The sequence below is a fragment of the Strix aluco genome, chromosome 29 (assembly GCF_031877795.1).
Source record: "Strix aluco isolate bStrAlu1 chromosome 29, bStrAlu1.hap1, whole genome shotgun sequence".
NCBI lineage: Eukaryota > Metazoa > Chordata > Aves > Strigiformes > Strigidae > Strix > Strix aluco.
The window spans coordinates 139,821-159,580 of record NC_133959.1 but is presented as its reverse complement, the minus strand read 5'-3'; the positions used below and the strand labels follow the sequence as shown (position 1 = coordinate 159,580).

Genomic DNA, 19,760 nt, shown 5'->3' with positions numbered 1-19,760 from the left:
AGTGGATGGACCCCCCCCCACAACTCCCTGTTTGCCATGCTGACGGAAGAAATCACCACTCTTTGCTGTCAACCTGGGACCTCTCCATGGCCTCCCATGGCTGGAGTGAGAACACAGGTGAAAGCAGAGCACAGCTTCTGTTCTGATCCTGAGTTAAAAGGTGCTCTTTCTTTTCTCTATGCCTCTTTGCAGCTGTTTTGGGTGGGGTCCGTCCTGCACAGAAATGTGGTTGATGTTGTAACTTCCCTTTTTCCACTTTGGTAGGTAGAAGACTCACTTATTTTGCACAAGGAGCCCTCCCCACTACCTACTCTGTGCTGGGCCTGAGACAAGCAGCTGGAGAGCAGTGCTAGCTGCTGAACCTCCCTCTGGCAACAAGAGCCTCGGGCCAGTCATGACAGGTGAGTCATAAGGCAAATTCAACAGTCAGGGTTGGGAATAGCACATTGCAAGACTTTCTCTCCAGTCACGTTTTGCAGACACGGGGAATAGGTCAATGATAGACATTAACATTACAATTGTGTCAGGATTCCTGGGTTCTGGTCTCAGTGCAGCCCCTTGAGCCTTCTGCAATGCCAGGCAAGGGGCCGCAGTTTTGTGCCTCTGTTTCCCTGCCTGTGACCTAGACAGTGGGAAGATCCTGACCCATGTCTAGCAGGTGCTTGGAGAGCTGAAGGTGGACAGTGCAGTGTCAGGGCACATGCAGGGCTTTGACCAGCTGGTTTCCTTTGAACTGGGTGGAGCTGAGCCCTAGCTTCAGACACACAGATGCCTGGGCTTGCTGCATTGACAGGGCAGGACTTGGATGGATGTGTCCTGAGACACTGACAGGAGCTGGGCCCACAGAGGAGCCCAGAGTGGTGAGAGCACGGAGCTTCCTTCTGGAGGAGGGTGTATCTGGGCATGGGTGGTACACAGGGTACTTGATGAAGAGGCAGTTGCTCTCTGCCAGGCTCAGGGGTGAATTTTAATGCCACACAAGGCAAAGCACTTAGTGTCTCAGGCTGTCTGGGTGCTCTTACTAGCACTTGGCTTTGTGCAGCCCAACAGACCCTACCCATCAAGGTGGGAGCCTGCCTTGACTCAAACGGGGACCTGACACATTATTTCATTCATGTCCCACATTCACAACCACAGCAAAGCTGACCCTTACTGGGAAATTATGACAGCTGTTGGAAACGATGTCAATACTCTAGGTCACAACAGGAAACTTTATAAAACAACAGGAAGCCCATGCTCGTGTGTGGACTTACAAAACACCTCACCCTCCTCTCCCCTTGCTCTTTCAGTGCCACGGGGCTGGCAGACAGGGCTCTAACTCTCATCTCCACACTGGGTAGGACTGCTGGGATCAGCACTGGTCCTGTGTGTCAGAGTCTCACAGCTGTCTCCAGCCCTCAAACAGAGGGTCTGCTCTGCTCCAAAACCCACCTCAGTCCTTGATCCATCGTGCATCCCTCGGCTGCTGACCTAGGCTCAGAAGATGGATGGTCCAGAGCTGAGCTGGCTGGTGAATCGCTCCCTTCCCCTTCCAATGGGCTCTGCTCAATATCCTGAGCTCAGACTTGATCTGCTCGACAGGAAAGGTTCCTGCCTGCAGCTGGCTGCCATGAGGAATGTGAACCTCATCCTGCAGCACTACAATTTTACAGGCAAGCTGACCAACCGGCAGTCTGGGGATGAGGGCATGGGTCTCATCCGCACAGCCTTTGCCATCATCAGCTGCATCATCATCCTGGAGAACCTGCTTGTGCTGCTGGCCATCCTGCGGTGTCTGCGAGCCCGCCGCTGGGTCTACTCCTGCATTGCCAGCATCACCGTGAGTGACCTGCTTGCAGGAATTGCTTACCTTTCTAATCTCTGTCTCTCGGGCAAGAAGACCTTCCAGCTTTCACCTCAGCTCTGGTTCCTGCGGGAAGGCATCCTCTTCATCGCGCTGGCTGCCTCCACCTTCAGCTTGCTTGTGACTGCCATCGAGCGCTACAGTGCCATGGTAAGGCCGATTGCTGAGAACGAAGCCAGCAAGACCCTGCGCTTACGCAGCCTGATCATTTCCTGCTGGCTGCTGGCCTTCATCATCGGACTGCTTCCGCTGCTGGGATGGAACTGTCTGTGTGACTTCAATGCCTGCTCTGTCCTCCTGCCTCTCTACTCCAAGAACTACATCCTCTTCTCCGTAGTCATGTTCAGCATCATCCTCCTGGGGATCATAGGCCTCTACATCTCAATCTTCCAGCTGGTCCAGGCCAGTTCTAAACAATCCAGTTCTCGGCACAGCCGCAAACGGTCCCTGCGCTTGCTCAAGACTGTGTTGATTATCCTTGGTGCCTTCATCATCTGCTGGAGCCCTCTCTTTGTCCTGTTGCTCTTTGACGTCTTCTGTGAGACCCAGACCTGCAAATACCTCCACAGCCTGGACTGGACCTTGGCTCTGGCCATGCTCAACTCAAGCATTAACCCCATCATTTACTCCCTCCGGAGCGTGGAGGTGCGCCGTGCTGTGGGAAGCCTGCTGTGCTGCTGCTGTCTCAGCATTGGGCTTTGCAAGCCTGGGAACTGCGTGGTCATCACAGACATCAACTCTGGTTCATCCACGGAAAGCTCCCTGCGCTACCGGGAGAGTTTCCGCAGCTCTGTAGCACTGAATGCCCGGCCCAGAGCACCTCTCTCCAGCAACTCCAGCATGATGAGCAATCTCCCCAGCCTCTGAGAGGCCACGGGGAGTAAGAGATGCCAGACAGCCCACCAGGACCTCATGCTGCTGGTCCTGGCCTGGCAGAACTGTAGCCTACATGCAGCTCAGGCTGACAAGGTGCAGCCCCACCCCGGTTGTAAACTGTGGCCAGGCTTTGTGGTCCCTTCAGACCGGGATGTTGCTTCAGGGTGGGTGCAGCATGGGGGGCAGGCATTGCTCTTAGGATGGGAATGAAGGAATCAGGCACCTTTTGGGACTGATGCTGAGACAACTGCTGTGGCTAGGTTATAAGTGGACCCTGCTCTGTGTGTGCATGTATATAGATGCCGTACCTGCCCAGATGAGGGTGCTTTGCCCCAGGGTACAGTGACAAATAGACAACCAGACTGCTCCCCAACCCCTTGGGATCAGGCTAGGCTGGCAGTGCTGCCACTGCGTGTCATGCAGGGCTGGAAGCGATATTTGAGTCTTCTCCTGCAGTTTACAGCCTTCTGGGAACTGCTGTGATGGGCACAACTGCTGGGAAAGGATGCAGGCCTGAAGTCTTACCAGGGAGTCAAGAACAACTGGGTTTGCAAGTGCAAGTGTGTGCATCTGTGGGGCAGCTCAGAGGCTCCTGGCCAGGAACCAAGTGCCCACCTGTAGTGCAGCACAAACCAGCCACAGGATAGCAGTGGGCTGCAGCAGCAGCCCAATCCCTCACCGGAGTGCAGAGGCTGGGCACTGCGCCTGAGCAAATGCTGTGACGCTGTTTACAGCCTGGCAGCAAGAAGTAAGAGCCCTGCCATGCCCCTGGGCATGGGGCTGCACCTGCAGAGACAGCCCTGGCACCACCACGGGCAGAAGGAGGTACTTACAGTGACTGGGGAGTCTGGTGCCATCTTGCATGGCAGAGCTACCTGCTCCCATCTGGCTGAACCTCTCTGGTAACATACGCCTGTTCAGCAGAGGGTTTGCAGTGCTGCAGCCTCCCAGAGAGGTAGGTCATGCTCCAGAAAATCTGCCAAGTTCTAAGGTCCCCACACAGGGGGAGGTGCCCACTGTGGTGGGCACTGGAAAGTTGAGCAGCAGCTTCTAGATGGCTTGGCATTCAATTGTCTCCAGTGGGGGTTTGGATCACACCTGAACAGAAGCAGCAGGAATTGTTTCCTCTTCCTCTGGGCCGAAAAGACTGCATCCTTCCAGAAACGTTTCCAAAAACAGTGTTTGCAAGAAAATAGATTTGCAAGAATCACTTCAACAGCCTGGAACAGAGTCATCACCTGGAGGCAGGAGTGGGGTGGAGCATGCCCCAAGCCCTTCTGAAGTTCAGCACAGCTGGGGAAAGGGATGGAGGGGTCTGATCCTAGCATGTTTGCTCCAACTGCTACCACATTTGGAGAAGGGGGTTGCCCATATTCTGCCAGGGAAATGTTCTGAGGGTCTCCACCTCCCTGTGAACTGGGCAGCATCAAACAGCAGAGACAGTACCTAAGGATTCCAGGAGCCCCAGGTTCACAGCAGTCACATATGGATTCCCCCTGCTGCCCCAGGGCTGAGCACTGCTGCTCTGGCCTCTCTGAACGCCATGCCTTCTCTCCCCTGAGCTTGCAGGCCAGTGACTGCCTGGCTGCAGTCTCTGGCTCTGTCAGTTTGCTGGCTGGTGTCTCTGAAGTAGCAGGAGATCCCAAGTTGCTGCAGCTTCATAGACACAGCCCAGCTGGCAGCAGAAATGGACCTTTCCATGGGCAGGCAGATAGCTGTGCTGCATGAGGTTGGTGGGGGACAAGGCTGGCTGAGGCCAGGAGAGGCTTTTGCAGGGCTTGGAGACCTTTACACCAGGGCTGGCAGGGCTGGGGCTGTGACAGGGGTCAAGCAGCACTATCAGCTCCTAAGGAGCTAACAGAACATGTAGAATGCCCCCTGGCACAGGGAAGGGGAGGGGGGGGGGCACAACGACACCCATGTGCCAGACCTGCAGGTTGCAGAAGTTCATTGGGACCAGGCTGCATCCCTGGCACTGAGAGGACTGTTCAGTGCTACAGAAGATGTCTGGGTCCAAAATAGCCCCATTCCTGCCTGTGTCTGATAGAGACCCAGTGGGGCCCAGAAGGCACTGCCAGCTTGCACCTCAAATTCTATGCTCTTCTATTCCCTAACCAAGTGAAAAATCAGAGCAGCACCCAAATGCCTCCTCTCACCATGCAAGGAGGACAAAACTACCCAAGCACTGGGAAGGAGAAGCTCCTGATGACTTACAACCTGCTGGCAGGAGGTGCTGAGCTTCCAGCCTATTTGTTTTGCAATAAACCTGATGATAAGAAAGCCCCTGCTAGATTTGCTGTGATTTTGTCTTCCTGCAGGTCAGGTACCCGATGGCTGGTACCACAGGTGAGGCGCCTCCGCATGGCAGCCTGGAGGTGTGATACCGCCGAGGGAGGCAGCGAGGGGCCGGAGCAGGACAGGGCCGCCAGCTGGGGCAGGGCCGCCAGCCTGCTCGGCACACCCGTCGCACTGCCGGGCGCAGGGCCTCGACGACTGCCTGCCCTGTGTCCAGGCATGCATGCGGGAGCCTGTAGGCCCAGGACAGCAGGAGCCTGCCGTCCTGCTCCCGGGGCAGCAGGATCACCCCTCTCCCAGGGGCGGCGGGAGCCCTCCGCTCCCCTTCCCTTCCCTTCCCTTCCCTTGGCCACACAGCCTGAGGCAGCACGGCCCGGGGGGCGCCGCGCCGTGCCCCGCACAGGTGCCAGCACCGGGTGCTTTCGCCGCCGCTGTTGGGTGACGCGTGTGACATGGCTTCGCGGGTTCGGCTCACAGTCCGCAGGGCCGCAGGCGGCCAGCGTAGCCAGCCCTGCCCGCGAGCGTGGCGCGGAGAGCGGCGGGAGGGGACGCCGGGGAAGGGAGGGGGCAGCGGGCCCCGGGGGAGGCCGCTGGAGGCGCCGCAGGCACGGCCCGGCCGCAGCCGCCGGTATCGCCGGTGCGAAGCGGAGCGGCCCCTGCAGGCCAAGCAGGGCGCCAAGGCCGCTGCACAGGCCGCCGCGACTGCAGCTCCCAGCGCCCCTTGCGGCGCCGTGGGAACTACAGCTCCCGGCAGCCCGCGCGCCGCACGCTCCCTCGCCGCGCCGTGCGTGCTTCGCCGCGCCGTGCGTGCCGTGCGTGCCGGTGGAGCAGGCCGCAGCGGCGGGGCCGGGGCCGCGGCGATGCTGGAGGAGGCGGGCGAGGTGCTGGAGTCGGTGCTGAAGGCCTCATGCCTGCCGCTCAGCTTCCTGCTCTTCGTGCCCGCCGTGCTCCTGCTCCTGGGCCCGCCGCCCGCCGCCGAGGCCGCCCACGAGTTCACGGTCTACCGCATGCAGCAGTACGAGCTGGGCGGGCAGCCCTACGGTGAGAGAGCGCACGGGCTGGCCGGGACCGGTTCGGCCGCTGGCCTGCGCTAGGCCTCGGTTCTCCGGGCGGGCGAATCCTGGTAGCGGCCCCGTTCAGGGCCGATGGGGCCGTGGGAAGAGCCCCGACCCCGGGAGGAGCCCAGGGTAGGCCGCGAAGCCGCAGGAGGCCCGGGGAGGGCAGCCCGGCCAGAGGAGGCTGCAGGGGAGCTCGGAGGGCCTTGGGAGGCTGTAGCCGGGCCCGGGCCCTGGGGAGGCTGCAGGCGGGCACCATCTGGTTGAGTTTTACTGCCCAGTCAGCACCAGCGGGAAGGTGCTGAGGGCTCCCCCATGGTGACTTCGAGGTGGCCAAGGAACCTGACCTGTCCTTGTAGGCTCCTGTTTGTGGGCTGAACTCCCTGTGTTTCAAGTAGCCCAGCTGCAGCCCTCTTGCATACTGGGGAACTTGGTCGTGAGCTCACTTTTGTTCTCTTGCCTTTGACTCCTCCAGTGACAGGTTGGTTTTTCTTTGCCCTTCAGCCTCTTCTTCAGTCTCAGTCAGCAGTGTCTGTTGCTCCAATGTCTCCATGTGAGAGTTATTTCTTTTACGATTCTTCCTTTATGTTACAATTGACCTCCAGTTCCTCTTCTCTGTTGCTTCCAGGCTGCTGATTGTGCAACACGCAGTCTTTGAGTCAGAAACGCAACCTGTTCAGCGAATCACTGAAGTGTTGTAACCCTCAGCCTTCACCTCCCTGTACTCACTAACCCAGAATCAAGCGTTGTTTCTGAGTCTTCCATAGATATTTTATTCCAGATGATGAGGGCATGTGTTCTGTCTGTGAGTGACTCTTCCTGCTGTCTGTTTTGTGGCCCAAGTCTCAGACTTATGTTAACAGTCTGGCGTTACAGCCCCACAATTATTCTGTACTGTCCATGAAACTCAGTCTCTAGATCTTTCAGATCTTCATAAGATCAAACATCAGTAGAAGTTATGAAATACCAACTATGCCTGCACACTTCGTAAACACTACAGGTGGTTTCTGAATATCTGGAATTATTTCTTGGTTCTTCCCAGTTTCTCAAAATGTGTCCACATCTTGAGATCTCTGCTGCTGAGAACCTCACTGGGTCCGAGGTAGGCTCTCTCATGGGGGTATTAAGCTGTGTTTTTTCTCGTGTGTGGTAAATCTTTGTTGTCAGGCTTAATGGGGGCAGCAGGCATGTGTTTCAGCTGACTTTGACTTTCGTTGCCTGAGTGTTCTCTATAGGCAAGTGCTCACAACATATTTTGGAATAGTTTGTGAACTCCCAAAAAGCCACGTGTTGTTTTTTAAGATGCTTGCAATTAACTTTTTATGCTGTTTCTTTTTCTGGAGCCTTCTAGCTCCGTGCATTGTGTGTTTCCTTTGTTCCTTGACAGCCCCTTTGGGTAGCTGATGTTCCTGTTCCATGTGTGTCCTGAGGCCAGATGTCCTTCAGGATAAAAGCTATTTGTTGTTCCAGATTCTCATATTCTTCTCCAAAAGGACCAAATAGAAATTGCTGCTGAGCCTTTTCTTGCAGGGAGGGAAGAGTTTTTTGTCAACAGTCATAGAGCAGTTTAAGAACAAAGTTGGACTTCCTCTAATACTGTTAGAATAGAGTTCTTTGTAAATGAATGGTTATTAAACAGGTCTGTGTAGCGAAACTACAGAAAATCAACTTGTCTTGCCGAAAATACTGTTAGGTCTGCTCTGCTTAGATGTCAGAGGGTTGAGCTGGGAGCAGAACTCTGGATCCACACTTTGCAGTGCTTACACATCATTGTTTTGGGAATGGTGGAGGGATTATTGTCATGATGGATTGTTTTACTCTGATGGGGAGGGGCTCTATGTAGAAAATTTAGATCGAGCCTTAACTCTGTTTCTGGGTGTATGGCCCTCACTATGCAGTGGAAGTACAGATTTTTCTTGTTTAGGTGATTTGACCTTTGATGAGGCCAAACTGATGTTGGAGTTAAGTTAAGCCAGGTTTAAATCTAACCTTTAGCAATGCTCCTATTTGGCATAGGCTGAGATGCCTTCTGGAGCACCTTGCTTCTTCCCTGGCTGTGTGGGGTCCCAGTGTGATGAAGTCTTCAATGTGTAGGTGCCAGAGTTATAGAAGAAGAAATGGGATTTGGAGCATTACAAATTGTAAGGTGGATTTGAACATCTCTATTTATACAAGATGTCTTTGTGGTCCTCTCTTGGAGAATGCTGGAGCTGCTGGCAAGCCTCCAGACTGCTCTTCTCTCAAAGGATTGCATTTTCATTTTGGGGATTTGGTATGCTGAAACTGAGAGTAGGAGAGAGCGAGCAGTTAGAAGCAGCTGGCTCGTTTGTAATTTTCTCAGCCACAGAAACATCCCAGTGCGTGAACTGGAGCAGCCCTTTGGATGGACATGAGGTATCCTTCTGTCCTTTCACGAAGTGGTTCTGCACAGCTTGCATCCTCTGTTTGCAGACATGATCCTAAGCTGGAGGATGCAGTAGGTTGCATAGCAAGAGGTCAGGCCTTCTCCAGATGTATTGCCGTCTGTAGGTGTTAGGTGCTGGCGAGCAAAGAGGTAGCCTGCGTGGTTGTGGTGGGGAGGAGGACTGGCAGGTGGTAGTGCTGGAGTAAGGGGAGCCTCTGAGGACGTGACTGCACAGAAGTTGCTCTGATGGATGCAAGGAAAAAAGACAGACCTCTGTTCCTTCTTGGATGAGGTGGAAGAGATGAACTTAGTTTTCTGCAGTCCTGGCTGCTCTGAAGTTCATCAGACTCTCACCAAGACTGTTCTGAGAAGGAGCTAGGCTCAAGCAAAGGGGGGTGTGATGAAATCACTTACAAAACCTCTTGCTGTGCCTTCCTCACAGGCACCAGGAGCGCAGTGCTTAACACAGAAGCCCGCACCGTAGAAGCAGACGTTCTGAGCCGCCGCTGCGTCATGATGCGGCTGGTGGATTTCTCCTATGAGCAGTACCAGAAGGCTCTCCGCCAGTCAGCTGGAGCTGTGGTGATCATCTTGCCACGATCTATCTCTTCTGTCCCGCAGGATGTCGTAAGGGTAAAAACAGAAGTTCTCTTTCTCTTCCAATGGGAGATGTTTTTAAGAGGGAGAGAGGCTTGAGTTGCTGCAGGACTGAAAGCTCCTGTTGTAATGCACTGCAAATCATGTTCTAATTTTAAAACTTACCTTTCTCTCTCTGCTTTAGTTGTTAATTTTTTTTCTGCCCTCTTGCATGTTTAGCAGATGCTAAGTTTGTGTCTCACTTAAATCCTAAGCAATTCATGGAGATAGAGCCAGAAATGCTTGCTATGGAAACCATTGTGCCAGTCTACTTTGCAGTGGAAGATGAAGAGCTGCTGTCTATCTATGAACAAACACGGGCTGCTTCTGCATCACAGGGCTCTGCCTCGGCTGCAGAAGGTGAGTTCTAACAAAATTTTATGGGGGAAAGTTTTGGAGGAAGACAAGCCTGATCCCACCCCTGGGAGGAGTCTGCTGTGTCATATGCACCATGAGCCAGTGTTCTGTTGCCTTCATGTTTATTCTGTCTTTGTTAAGGTGCTTTGAGATTTAATGGAAGAAAAACACAGTATAAGAGAGAGTATTACTTGACTGTACTTGGAAATACAGTTGCATAGAGTTGAGTTCTCAGCTTCACACTGTCGCAAGTAAGATAGAAAGCAAAACTCAGGTCAGGAACAGCACTGAAGATGTTAAGTGACTACAGAGTGTTGGCAGAAGCTGAAGGATTTTGTCTGACCACAAGTCAGTTCAGTGCTTCTATGTAAATAACTTCACTATCTTACTGACCTGCTGCTCATGAGTAACTTTAGGACTGCTGGAGAAAAGTTTTTGTTTTAGCCAGCTCAAAATATTAAGATTTCAGGTCAGAATGAAAATGCATGGTCACCAGGATTCCATGTCAATGCATAAACACAAGCAACAACTGAAAGGGCTTAAATGGTTTAAAGCTGGTCTCTCCAAAGCTCAGTTAGCAAGGGGAATAAAGGTATACTTTTTTTTTGGTTCTAGTTCTGCTGCACACAGCAACTGCCAATGGCTTCCAGATGGTGACCAGCGGGGCTCAAAGCAAAGCTATCAATGACTGGCTCATACCCAGTGTGGAGGTGAGTTGTATATGGATTCAACGTTGATGGGATACCGTCTTTTATTGGGGCTTCATCAGACATTTGGACTGATACGGAAAGTCAGGGGAGTCTCAGACAGCTAAGTGTCTGAATGCAGTGTCCTTGGAATGCAGGCCACTGCAGACTCAGCAGGCGTGTGGCAGTCAGGCTGCCTTTATGCAGGCACATGAGAGGCGATGCTGAGTGACACTGATGTCTCTCCCCTGCAGGGAAGGCTCACGGGGCTGGGTGGAGAAGACCTGCCCACTGTTGTGATAGTTGCCCACTATGATTCTTTTGGAGTGGCTCCAGTGAGTATTCTTTCTTCCTGCAGCTCTCTGTTCCTGTCTGTGTGTTCCTGTCTTTTTTTTCCCCACATGGCCTCTGTCCCTATGTTTTTTCTTGGCCTTAAAGGTGTGGGGCAGTTATAAGCGAAGTGCGGTGGTGTGCTATCTTGATGACTGTTCCGGTACATCATAATAAGTGTAGGGTTGTCACCTTGTCTGTCCCACTTCATCCTGCAGTGGCTGTCCCATGGTGCTGACTCCAATGGCAGTGGTATCTCAGTGCTACTGGAACTAGCCAGGCTGTTTTCCCGGCTCTACACCTACAGACGTACCCATGCTGGGTAAGAAACTGCCTTATTCTTGGTTGAATGTGTGTAGCTGAGATCAGGTAAGAAGGGCTTTTGCTCCAGACCCATAGGGTGTTACAAGCAGTCCTTCACTTCCTTTGCTCTGTTTTGTCTCCCTCTGAGTACAGCTGCTGTTAATGGCCAAGCTCTTTCCTTTGGTTTCCTTGCTGTAGCTCTGCTCAAGCTTGGGGACAAGTGGAGGGAATGATGTGGGAAGCAGATTCCATCCTGAGGCACTGGAAACTCCTCCCTTTTACCCCATCCTGCCATTACCTTAGTATGTGGCATGTAGGAAGCGTTTATTAATAGACAGTTTGCCTTGAATGTTAGGTGCTAGCTGTTGTGAGTTCACCACACCTCTGAGGCTGAGTAAAGGAGTTCTATAGCCATGGAGTGCAGCGCGCTAACACTTTTCTGTCATTTTTGATGGCCAGGTATAACTTGCTGTTCTTTGCATCTGGAGGTGGGAAGTTTAATTATCAAGGAACCAAGCGGTGGCTGGAAGACAATTTGGACCATACTGGTGAGTAAGGTGCTGGTGTTCCAGCATGTTCTGTGGCAAGGCCTCTGTTAATACGATTGTGTTAAGTGTCTAGTATGTCAGCCCTCCTGAGAGAATCTCCTTGTGTGGGCCTTGCTTTTTTGGGATGGAAATCCCAGCACAAAACAGCAATAAAGGTTTGGATTTTTCTGTTCCAGATTCCAGCCTGCTGCAGGACAACGTAGCATTTGTCCTCTGCCTTGATACTCTGGGCCGAGGCAATAGCCTTCATCTCCATGTCTCAAAGCCTCCCAAGGAGGGGACCTTGCAGCATGCGTTTCTGAGAGAACTGGAGATGGTAATGAAAAACATTGTAGGTAGATGGGAACTTGGGACTTACTATGGGGAGCTGCAGCTCTCCCAAGAGTGGAAGGAAGGAAGGAAGGAAGGAAGATGTGAAGAAAGGGTGTGCCATTGAAATATTTCATGTATTGTTTATGGTCACTTGATTTGAAGTGCAGACAAATCCTCATGCCACAGTCCCAAATGAAGCAGACTAGATCTGCTGCGTTTTTCACTGCACTTCCTTATGGCTTGTTGCTTGCAAAAGCTCCCCTGTAGTGACATTAAAACAGTTTTTTAATGGCAGTAACTGCACCTTACAGGTGGAAGTGTATTTGCCTTCTGGAACACAAAAAAATTGGGTCTAGGTGGACTGGGCAGTGCAAGATGGGACTGTACAGTGGGCAGCATGACACCCTGGATGGCTTGTGCTTTCCCTCAGGTTGTTGCCAGCCAGTTCCCAGAGGTGAAGTTTTCCATGGTGCACAAGAAGATAAACTTGGCGGAGGACATGCTGGCATGGGAGCATGAGCGTTTTGCCATCCGACGCTTGCCAGCATTCACCATCTCCCATCTGGAGAGCCACCGGGACAGCCTGCGCAACAGCATCATGGACAGGAGGTTAGGGGCCTTCAGGAAGGCTGCAGCTGAAATCCAGCCCGTAAACCCAGATTGGCCTCGTGACTGTTCGTGCTCTTCTGATGGTCAGAGGATGGGTGAAAAAACACTAGGAGCTGGGCCCTGGGTTCAGGCTTATGCTTGATACTGTGAAAAATGGTGGTTTTTAGAGAAAGCTGATCCTGTTGACAAGTCCGTAATCCCCTCTTTTGCTTTAGGGCACGAATAGACACTAAGGCACTAACCAGGAATACTAGGATCATCGCTGAGGCTTTGACGAGGGTGATCTACAACCTAACAGACAAGGTAAGAGCTGCCCATGGAGCAGTGCTAGCCAGATTTGTCCTGCCTGACCAAGCTTGCTCTCACCAGTAGCCTGGATTGTTTTTCCCTTGCAGGGAGCGCCTGCAGATCTGCAGATCTTCACGGATCAGATGGTAAGCACGGTGCATTTTTGTAACCTGTGGGAAGAAGAAATCAACGGTCTGGGAGAGAGGTCTGGTCTTAGCATATGTGTGGTTGACTCCCTTTCTTTGGTGGTATTCTTCTGCAGCAGATCCAGCAGGAGCAGCTGGAATCAGTGATGGACTGGCTGAGCAGTCAGCCCAGGGCTGCCCAGCTGATTGATAAAGACAGCACCTTCCTCAACACCTTAGAATATTATATGGGTCGCTACCTGAAGGATGTCAAACAGCATCATGTAAAGGCAGACAAACGGTAAGAAAAGAGATGAAAGAACCAGTCAGGGCATGCAAACTGGCTTCCCCCTCCAGTGAATTTTGTCTCTGAGCTGCAGCTTTGCTGGCTTCTTGGCATGTAGCTGGAAGTGATTGCTCTTTTCTGCTCTCCTGTCAGTTTTGGTTCATGCTCTGTTCTCCCAGAGAAAGCTCTTTATCATTCCTCACAGCACAGTAACAAGTCCCAGCAGCTCCCTCTGAAGAGCTTGTTTTTTCACTGTTTTGGTTCCACCCTTCCCACTCTTGAGTGGTGCTTCTCTCTGAATGCAGGAAAAGACTAAGGTCCCCTAGAAAGCTTGCTTTAATTGCAGAAAGGCAGCTTCCATCCTGTCTAACCTGCTTGGGTTTGAAGCAGTTTGATGAACCCAGTGAAGCATCTTCCATGTGCCTCTTCTGAGACAGCTGAACAGCATGTGTTCTGAATTGTATCCTTAGGCTTCTGACTGTAGGAAAAGAAAGACTTGACGACTAAAAGCAGTTCAAAACTGGTATGTAGGGTGGTCAGGCTTATCATCTGGTTGGATGCACTCCTTGGGAAGCAGAGGTCTGGGCTGTCCTTACTGCAGTGTCAAGAAGTGTAATACAACCTGAAGAATTTGTTCTTTTCACAGGGACCCTGAGTTTGTTTTCTATGACCAGCTGAAACAGGTGATGAATGCATACAGGTATGGGATCCCCTTGGGCATGTTGGGCTGTTGTCTCACTCTGTGGCAGTACCTGCTGTAGCAATTTCATGTGTTCTTTCTTGATCGCAGGGTCAAGCCAGCAATCTTTGACCTGCTTCTGGCTGTCTGTATTGCAGCTTACCTTGGTGTTGCCTATGTTGCAGTGCAGGTAAGAGAAGCGAAGCAGGAGACAGATGTATTATTTTCCTCATAAATCGCGTTAGTTACGGTAACTGGTGCTCACACCATCCCAACACCAAAGTTGGAACAATAATGCCATCCCACTCTAAAAGTAGTAATCCAAAATGGCTGGCTGTTTTGATGTGTATGTTTTTGAGTATCTCAGTTGACTGTGCTGAAGGCAATCTCTTGCCATTCTAATGCAAAACTATTTTATAGACCTCCTTTTCTTGGTCAAGGAACAACTTGTCAACTCACTTGTTAAGCTATTTTGGCTATGTAACAGCTTCAGACTGAAACTTCTCAGGGTAACTAAAATCTGCTGTAATGTTAAAGGTTTGAAGCTTGTAGTAAGTTAGGAGTGTTAGGAGATCCTTCCAGTATTTGAACTTGGGATGCAGTTTAGAAATGCATCTTCGGGGTTTTGGTTTAGGTTTGTGTTTTTTTTTTTTTTCCCAATGAAACCATAAATAAATCCTGTGTCCATACTCCTGGAAATGTGATACTTCACATCTTGGCCAGCCAGCTTAAATTTAGTGGTTTTGTTTAGGTGTTAACAAAGCCATTGTGAGCTAGATTTCTGATCCTGGCTGGGTTCTCTGAAGAACCTGAATGAAAGGGGAGCATTTTAGGTCAATCTAAATTTTGGTCTCTTCATGTTATTTGTGTTTATGTGTTTGAGGAAACAATAAGCATTTAAAAATCCAATGTAGCAACATAAACAAGAGGGAAAACATACTTTGATTTCTGTCAGCTATCTTCATTATGTTTATTATTACAAATTATTTGAAGCCTGGATCTTGTTATATCTGTCAAACATCTGAAGTAGCTGTTATCGAATCAAAATGCAATTAATGAAAGCAGAATCAAAAGAGGAATTAAGTGAAATGGTGAAAGAGAAGCTCCAGTTAAAGGATTGTGAACTACTGGGAATCTCTGTGTTTGCCTGGTTAATTTTTACATTCCTGAAACTGCTAGCAGCAGTGTTTCTGTAGTGACCAGTATCATGCATGTGTTGAAATCTGAAGCTTTCTTCTCCCCTTCAGAAGGAACAGAATTGCATCAGCAAATGTAAAATCTTTAACAAGTGTTTGCATCTTCACAATGGGGTGATACAGGCCTGCACAAACATTTCTGTATAACTTCAAGTAACTGGCTTCATTGTAATAATTCCTTCTAATTTACCAAGTCCCACTCTGTCTTCAGCATGAGAGTGCTTGTGGATGATCCAAACAAGGTATTGGATTTGCACATCAGCATTGTTTTAAGTCTTCTAGTAAGTTTTCTCTCTGTGTAGAACACAGTCATTTTATTAGAATTGATAAGGACTCATGGTTACTTACTTTCCTTCTGTTTCCAGCACTTTGGTCTCCTTTACAAGATGATACAGAGATTATCCCTTAAAACCAAGCAGCAGTGAAGCAACGAGTCATCACCCATACAGCAGCACTGAGCCATCGGTGAGCCCATTGGGAACCTTCTGCCTTCCATTGAATCCTACTGATTCTCTTCCCCTGTCTCCCCTTTGCAACTCTATAGAGGGGAGGAAGGCAGAAAGAAAATGAAATTTTAACTCTTGTGAACCTTTTAAGTGCTTTTTTTCACCTTCTTCCCCTGACTTGCACCATGTCTGTTTTCCTTAGCTTTTTGGCGAGGGAGAGGCTCAGAGACTTCAGTAGTTCCTGCGGGTTGTTTAAACACTGAACGGCTGATTCTGAGCAGCTTCTATGAGTGTAAAACCAAGTCCAGCACCTTCATGGACACATGTGCCATACAGCCAACTCGGAAACGGAAACTACAGAGTAGAGTGACGTGTTATATCTGCCCAGCAAACAAGGACTTGGAGCAGTTGTTTAAAAGAAAAAAAAGTTCACATGCAAATTAAAGAGAATACTATTAGCATGTTTTCTTATGGCACCTCTTCCTTAAGTTCACTGCCTGGCTTTAGGAAGGTGTGCTGAGCAAGCAGTGTCTGCAGCAAGCATCTTCTTGCATTTTGTTTAGACTGTGCAATAACTCATTCCCTTTTAGGAGGTGCACTGTAAACGATCTTGACTGTTATTGACAGAATGAGGAAAGATTGTTGAAACGGCTTCCTCGCATTAGGGTTCTTACCAGGGCAGGTTCTCTCCTGTCTCTGTTGGAGGATGCATTTTGCTGTGTTCTTGATTTCTCTCAAAGTTTATGGTTCTGGAACAGTTCATGGCTGTGCTAAACTCTTGCTTGGTTTTTAAGGCTTGTTCTATAGTCCCAACTGCTGCAGGATCATGTTCTGTGCTGTTCCATGTATTTAAAGAAGCTGGTTATATTGACAGCAAGAGCAGCCCAGCTCCTGCTGAGCTCTGGTCTGTAATCCCTTCGATCTTCATTGCTTAGTTTTTACTTCCAGATGGGTTCTGGATTATGGGGTGTTTTCCCATGTTCACCTGCATCTCAGGGTCTCATTTCATATTTTTCAGCTCTATTACTTCTGGAAACACTGTTCCTGGCCTGCACATATGAGCAAGTTCTAAAAATGCTTGTTGCTATCCTTTCATGTGCTGCCCCCAGTATGTATGAAGGGAGGCAGGTCACTTAGCCATTAAAAAGCAAAACAAAACAAAAAAATGAAGTTTTATGAATGTCATTTTAAACACGGCTGTTTCTAGAACTGTACCTAAGAGAGTGTATGTTGGAACACAAACTCTCTGTTACTTTTATCCTTGATCGATCCTTATTTTTAGTTTGCTGATGCTTCTGGATGGAGAGAGATAGGTAGTTGCCCAAAATAGTTGGCAGTGCTGTGCAAAGATCAGGAGGGGCAGGTAACCAGTTGCTCAAGCATTGTCATAATCTTAAGTCTTTCCTGAATTCCATCATCTAAGGTAAGGAGGATACTTGTCACCACTTTCTCCTGAGAGCTGAATGCCCTTTCTGGGCAGTGTTGCACTTTGTTTACACTCAAGTTCTTCTGGAAAATCTATCAAGATACTGACTACAAGTCCTAGGCTAGTTGTTCTAGATGTCCTGATTGAATACTGCTGTCCTGCCACTCAGCAATGTTTGAGTCCTGTGATTTGTTCTATGCACATGAGGTCTCTTCACAGGCCATGGTGACTACCTTTTAGAATGACTACTTTTATTTAAAATAGTATCTTTTACTGAGACTGAAAAGCTCTTGTAGGTTTGAATGGTGTACCCTTTTTTTGTATGCAAGGAAAATTTAAGCTGTGCATCCTTGTCTGCCAGAGCTGCTGTGTGCACACTTGTTAGAAAAGGGGTTGCTGTGGCCAGTCACTGTCCTTGTCCTTTGGATGGGGACCAAAGCACTGATTTCCATCCGTCTTTGTTTCACTGTAGCCTCCTCCTTGGAGTACCCTTACCCCATGATGTGTGCTTTCTGCTACTTGAAATGTGTAGCAACTTGTTCTTTAAAGGGTCTTGTCTTTCCCGGGAGAGCTGGCTCACTGTGGTATCAGCAGGTGGCATGGTACCAAGCACTCCTGAAATATCAGCCCTACAGGGAAACTTGCCTTTTTCTGATCTTTTGAGTGCTTATTTAAAATATGTCTCTCTGCATGCATGAAGTGTTTGTGACACTCCTCTGCCAAATGAATTTATAATTACATCAGAAATTGCTGGAGTGGCTGGAAGACAAGCCGTGATTGTTTTCCACTGGCTTGTATGCTCTGCCCTCAGAGACTACGTATGTTGTGCTGTGGGAAGGTGCGTGGACAGTGTTGGTTCAGAATGTGCACGGTATGGTGGCTATCTGAAGAGCTTCTCTGTAGGCTCTGAGTATCTGCAAGTAGTTTCAGAGGCCTCCAGCAGCATCATACATTTCTAGTGTTGCGCTTGGAGAGGGGGTGTTCCTTCTAATCCAGCCAATTACTTAACCAGGCTTAATGAAACTCCATTACTTCACCAAGAAAAATAGAAAAAACAAAATTGTTAGCAATCCTGCTGCAGCTTGACTTGATGCATATAAAATTTGCAAGTTTTGGGCAAGAGAGAACAGAACAGGCCTGGATCATCGTTCCTTGCAGTGGAGACTGTCAGCCTTCGGCCTTCCAGACAGGAAGCTCAAAGTTCAGCATCAAAAACTTCCTCCAAGGCAACCTGGTGTGGTTGCAGCTATGTCGCTGTCAAGGTTGTAGCATTAAAGCATGCACTTTAGCTCCTTGTAGTCTCAACAGTGAGCTGCTGACACTCGTGATGCAGTGCCAGAAGCTGGTAGCAGCTATCTAAAAGAAAGGTGGATGAGGTAAATGAGAGGGGAGAGTTCATAAACCTGAAGGGCATTTGGATAGTACATTGTGTTCTCCCACACGGGGGTAGTTTATTCTATAATCTGATTGGATGCATTTTGTGTATCTGTAGCTGGCTGCTGTAGAAAGTAGTTATTACTACAGATACGGGTTTTATGTTCTTGATCAAAGTGCATGTGCACTGAAACATATACTCAAATCTGAGATAATCAAATTCCAACTTTATCATAGCTGGAACAGAGTGCCCATCCTGGGAGCAAATTTAGTTCCCACATTGCTGTTTCCTTTGGGAAGTTGACAGAGAAGCTTGTAAATAGACCCTGCTATTCTGCTAGGTTTTGGAAAAACAAGAAAAAAAAAATGGTGCTGATCCATACTGCAGCATATCTGATCAATTCTGTCACCAATGCGACATGCAACAGCTGTTCTGGTAAAATAAAAGTTCACACCATTGCAGAAGAACTCTGCATAGCTGATTCTTGTTGCCCCTATTACCTGTCCTTTTTATCAGGAGTTTTCATGGCCTGGAAGGAAGAAGCATGGAAAGCATATGTCTACTCGCACACAAGTGGCTAGCAGTTGATGCTTTTAGCCATAAAACAATTTTCGTTGCTGTCTGACTTTACCTGTTGTCCTGGTGCTGTCAAAGTCTGCAGCTCACAAAAATCTGGTTTTCCAACAGGGTTTAAGCACTGAAGCTTGTCATTCCTTCTGTCCACTCCCACCCACACGGGCACTAATGGGGATTGTATGCGCGTGGTTTGGACTGTTGTACTTGATCTCCCAAGTAAGAGAGGTTGGTTCATTGTTATGACAGACGTACTCCTGTGCAGTATGAGCTCCACCCTTGTACTCAGTGCAAAGAGGGAAGACCCTGAGACCAAAACGGAAGTAGGTACCCCCTGTCTGTGGCTGGAGAAGTCACCACAATCTACTTAGACATTTGAAACCACAGATACCCAAAATTGTAATGAGGCTTGGTTTTGGGAGGGGTGGTTTTAAATCGTGCGGTCTCATGTTGTTCATAGCACAAGCCAAAATTCCGAGCTTCTCTTGCGCTTGTGGCCAAGCTGGGTTTTACATTTAAGAGCCATTCAGTCTTGACTTACTGATCTGAAATGATGGGGGTGCTACTAGATGTCTCAGTAAATGGGGCCTCTGGGTACTCAAGTGTGGACTCCTGCTTGCTCACTTTGATCTGTTTAGTTTCCATTTGTAGTTACTGGATAGCAGCTTCAAGGTTATAATCTGGAATATTTGCAGCTCAGGAAAAAGAGTTGATTTATCTAGCAATGTTAACTCAATTATTTATCTATTGTGTGTCCTAAAGAACAAATGTATATTGAGGTGAATATTTAAAAGCTAATAGAAAATTCAATGCAGTTGATTTACATATTTTTTTCTGACTGTAAATGTAATAATATTTAAGTATTTTAACATTTTTAATTCTCTTGTTTGTCCCCTTTTCCCTTGGTAAAATAAACCGAGTGAGTAGGTTTGATGAACAGATTTGTTGGAGACCTATTTGCTGCTGGAAGCTCAAAAAAATGGAATTTCCTTGCATTATTTGGAGTAATAGACCCCCTGCAAAAAGTGAGAAAATGCATGTGTTTAAGAGCTTACATCATCCCTTCTCTATAGTCAAAAGTAAAACAGTATGACAGAAATCACTTACAGACC

At 49.0% G+C, this 19,760-nt stretch overlaps 2 protein-coding genes across 6 annotated transcripts; both read left to right on the top strand.

Moving 5' to 3' along the window:
• Positions 1-5,596, top strand: S1PR4 (sphingosine-1-phosphate receptor 4). 3 transcript variants are annotated; one of them, XR_012621113.1, is made up of 4 exons: positions 1-160; positions 265-401; positions 1,290-3,674; positions 5,038-5,596. XR_012621113.1 is itself a non-coding variant. In XM_074808827.1 (3 exons), exon 3 carries the CDS (start codon positions 1,484-1,486, stop codon positions 2,708-2,710), a length of 1,227 nt encoding a protein of 408 aa, XP_074664928.1. In that variant the 5' UTR covers positions 1-160; positions 265-401; positions 1,341-1,483; the 3' UTR covers positions 2,711-4,943. The 3 variants fall into 3 exon arrangements, 2 of the variants coding, with proteins under 2 accessions (XP_074664928.1, XP_074664927.1); XM_074808827.1 differs by lacking the exon at positions 5,038-5,596 and having other exon boundaries at positions 1,341-4,943; XM_074808826.1 differs by lacking the exon at positions 5,038-5,596 and having other exon boundaries at positions 1,290-4,943.
• Positions 5,597-5,792: 196 nt separating this feature from the next.
• NCLN (nicalin) lies at positions 5,793-19,585 on the top strand. Of its 3 annotated transcripts, none has more exons than XM_074808885.1 (16): positions 5,793-6,055; positions 8,916-9,106; positions 9,325-9,469; positions 10,082-10,176; positions 10,407-10,487; positions 10,701-10,804; positions 11,245-11,333; positions 11,510-11,649; positions 12,076-12,254; positions 12,470-12,557; positions 12,650-12,688; positions 12,805-12,968; positions 13,600-13,653; positions 13,744-13,822; positions 15,194-15,293; positions 18,763-19,585. In XM_074808885.1, the coding sequence occupies exons 1-15, from the start codon at positions 5,875-5,877 to the stop codon at positions 15,251-15,253; spliced, it is 1,689 nt and encodes a 562-aa protein (XP_074664986.1). In that variant the 5' UTR covers positions 5,793-5,874; the 3' UTR covers positions 15,254-15,293; positions 18,763-19,585. The 3 variants fall into 3 exon arrangements, with proteins under 3 accessions (XP_074664986.1, XP_074664985.1, XP_074664987.1); XM_074808884.1 differs by having other exon boundaries at positions 15,477-19,585; XM_074808886.1 differs by lacking the exon at positions 5,793-6,055 and adding an exon at positions 6,074-7,171 and having other exon boundaries at positions 15,477-19,585.
• The last annotated feature ends 175 nt before the right edge of the window (positions 19,586-19,760 follow it).

Bases quoted from the DNA above. Each gene is read 5' to 3' on its own strand.
- S1PR4 (XM_074808827.1), top strand. From the start codon at position 1,484: ATGGATGGTCCAGAGCTGAGCTGGCTGGTGAATCGCTCCCTTCCCCTT.
- NCLN (XM_074808885.1), top strand. From the start codon at position 5,875: ATGCTGGAGGAGGCGGGCGAGGTGCTGGAGTCGGTGCTGAAGGCCTCA. The intron at 12,255-12,469 runs GTTAGGGGCCTT...CTTTTGCTTTAG, and splicing joins AACAGCATCATGGACAGGAG to GGCACGAATAGACACTAAGG. The intron at 12,558-12,649 runs GTAAGAGCTGCC...TTTCCCTTGCAG, and splicing joins TCTACAACCTAACAGACAAG to GGAGCGCCTGCAGATCTGCA.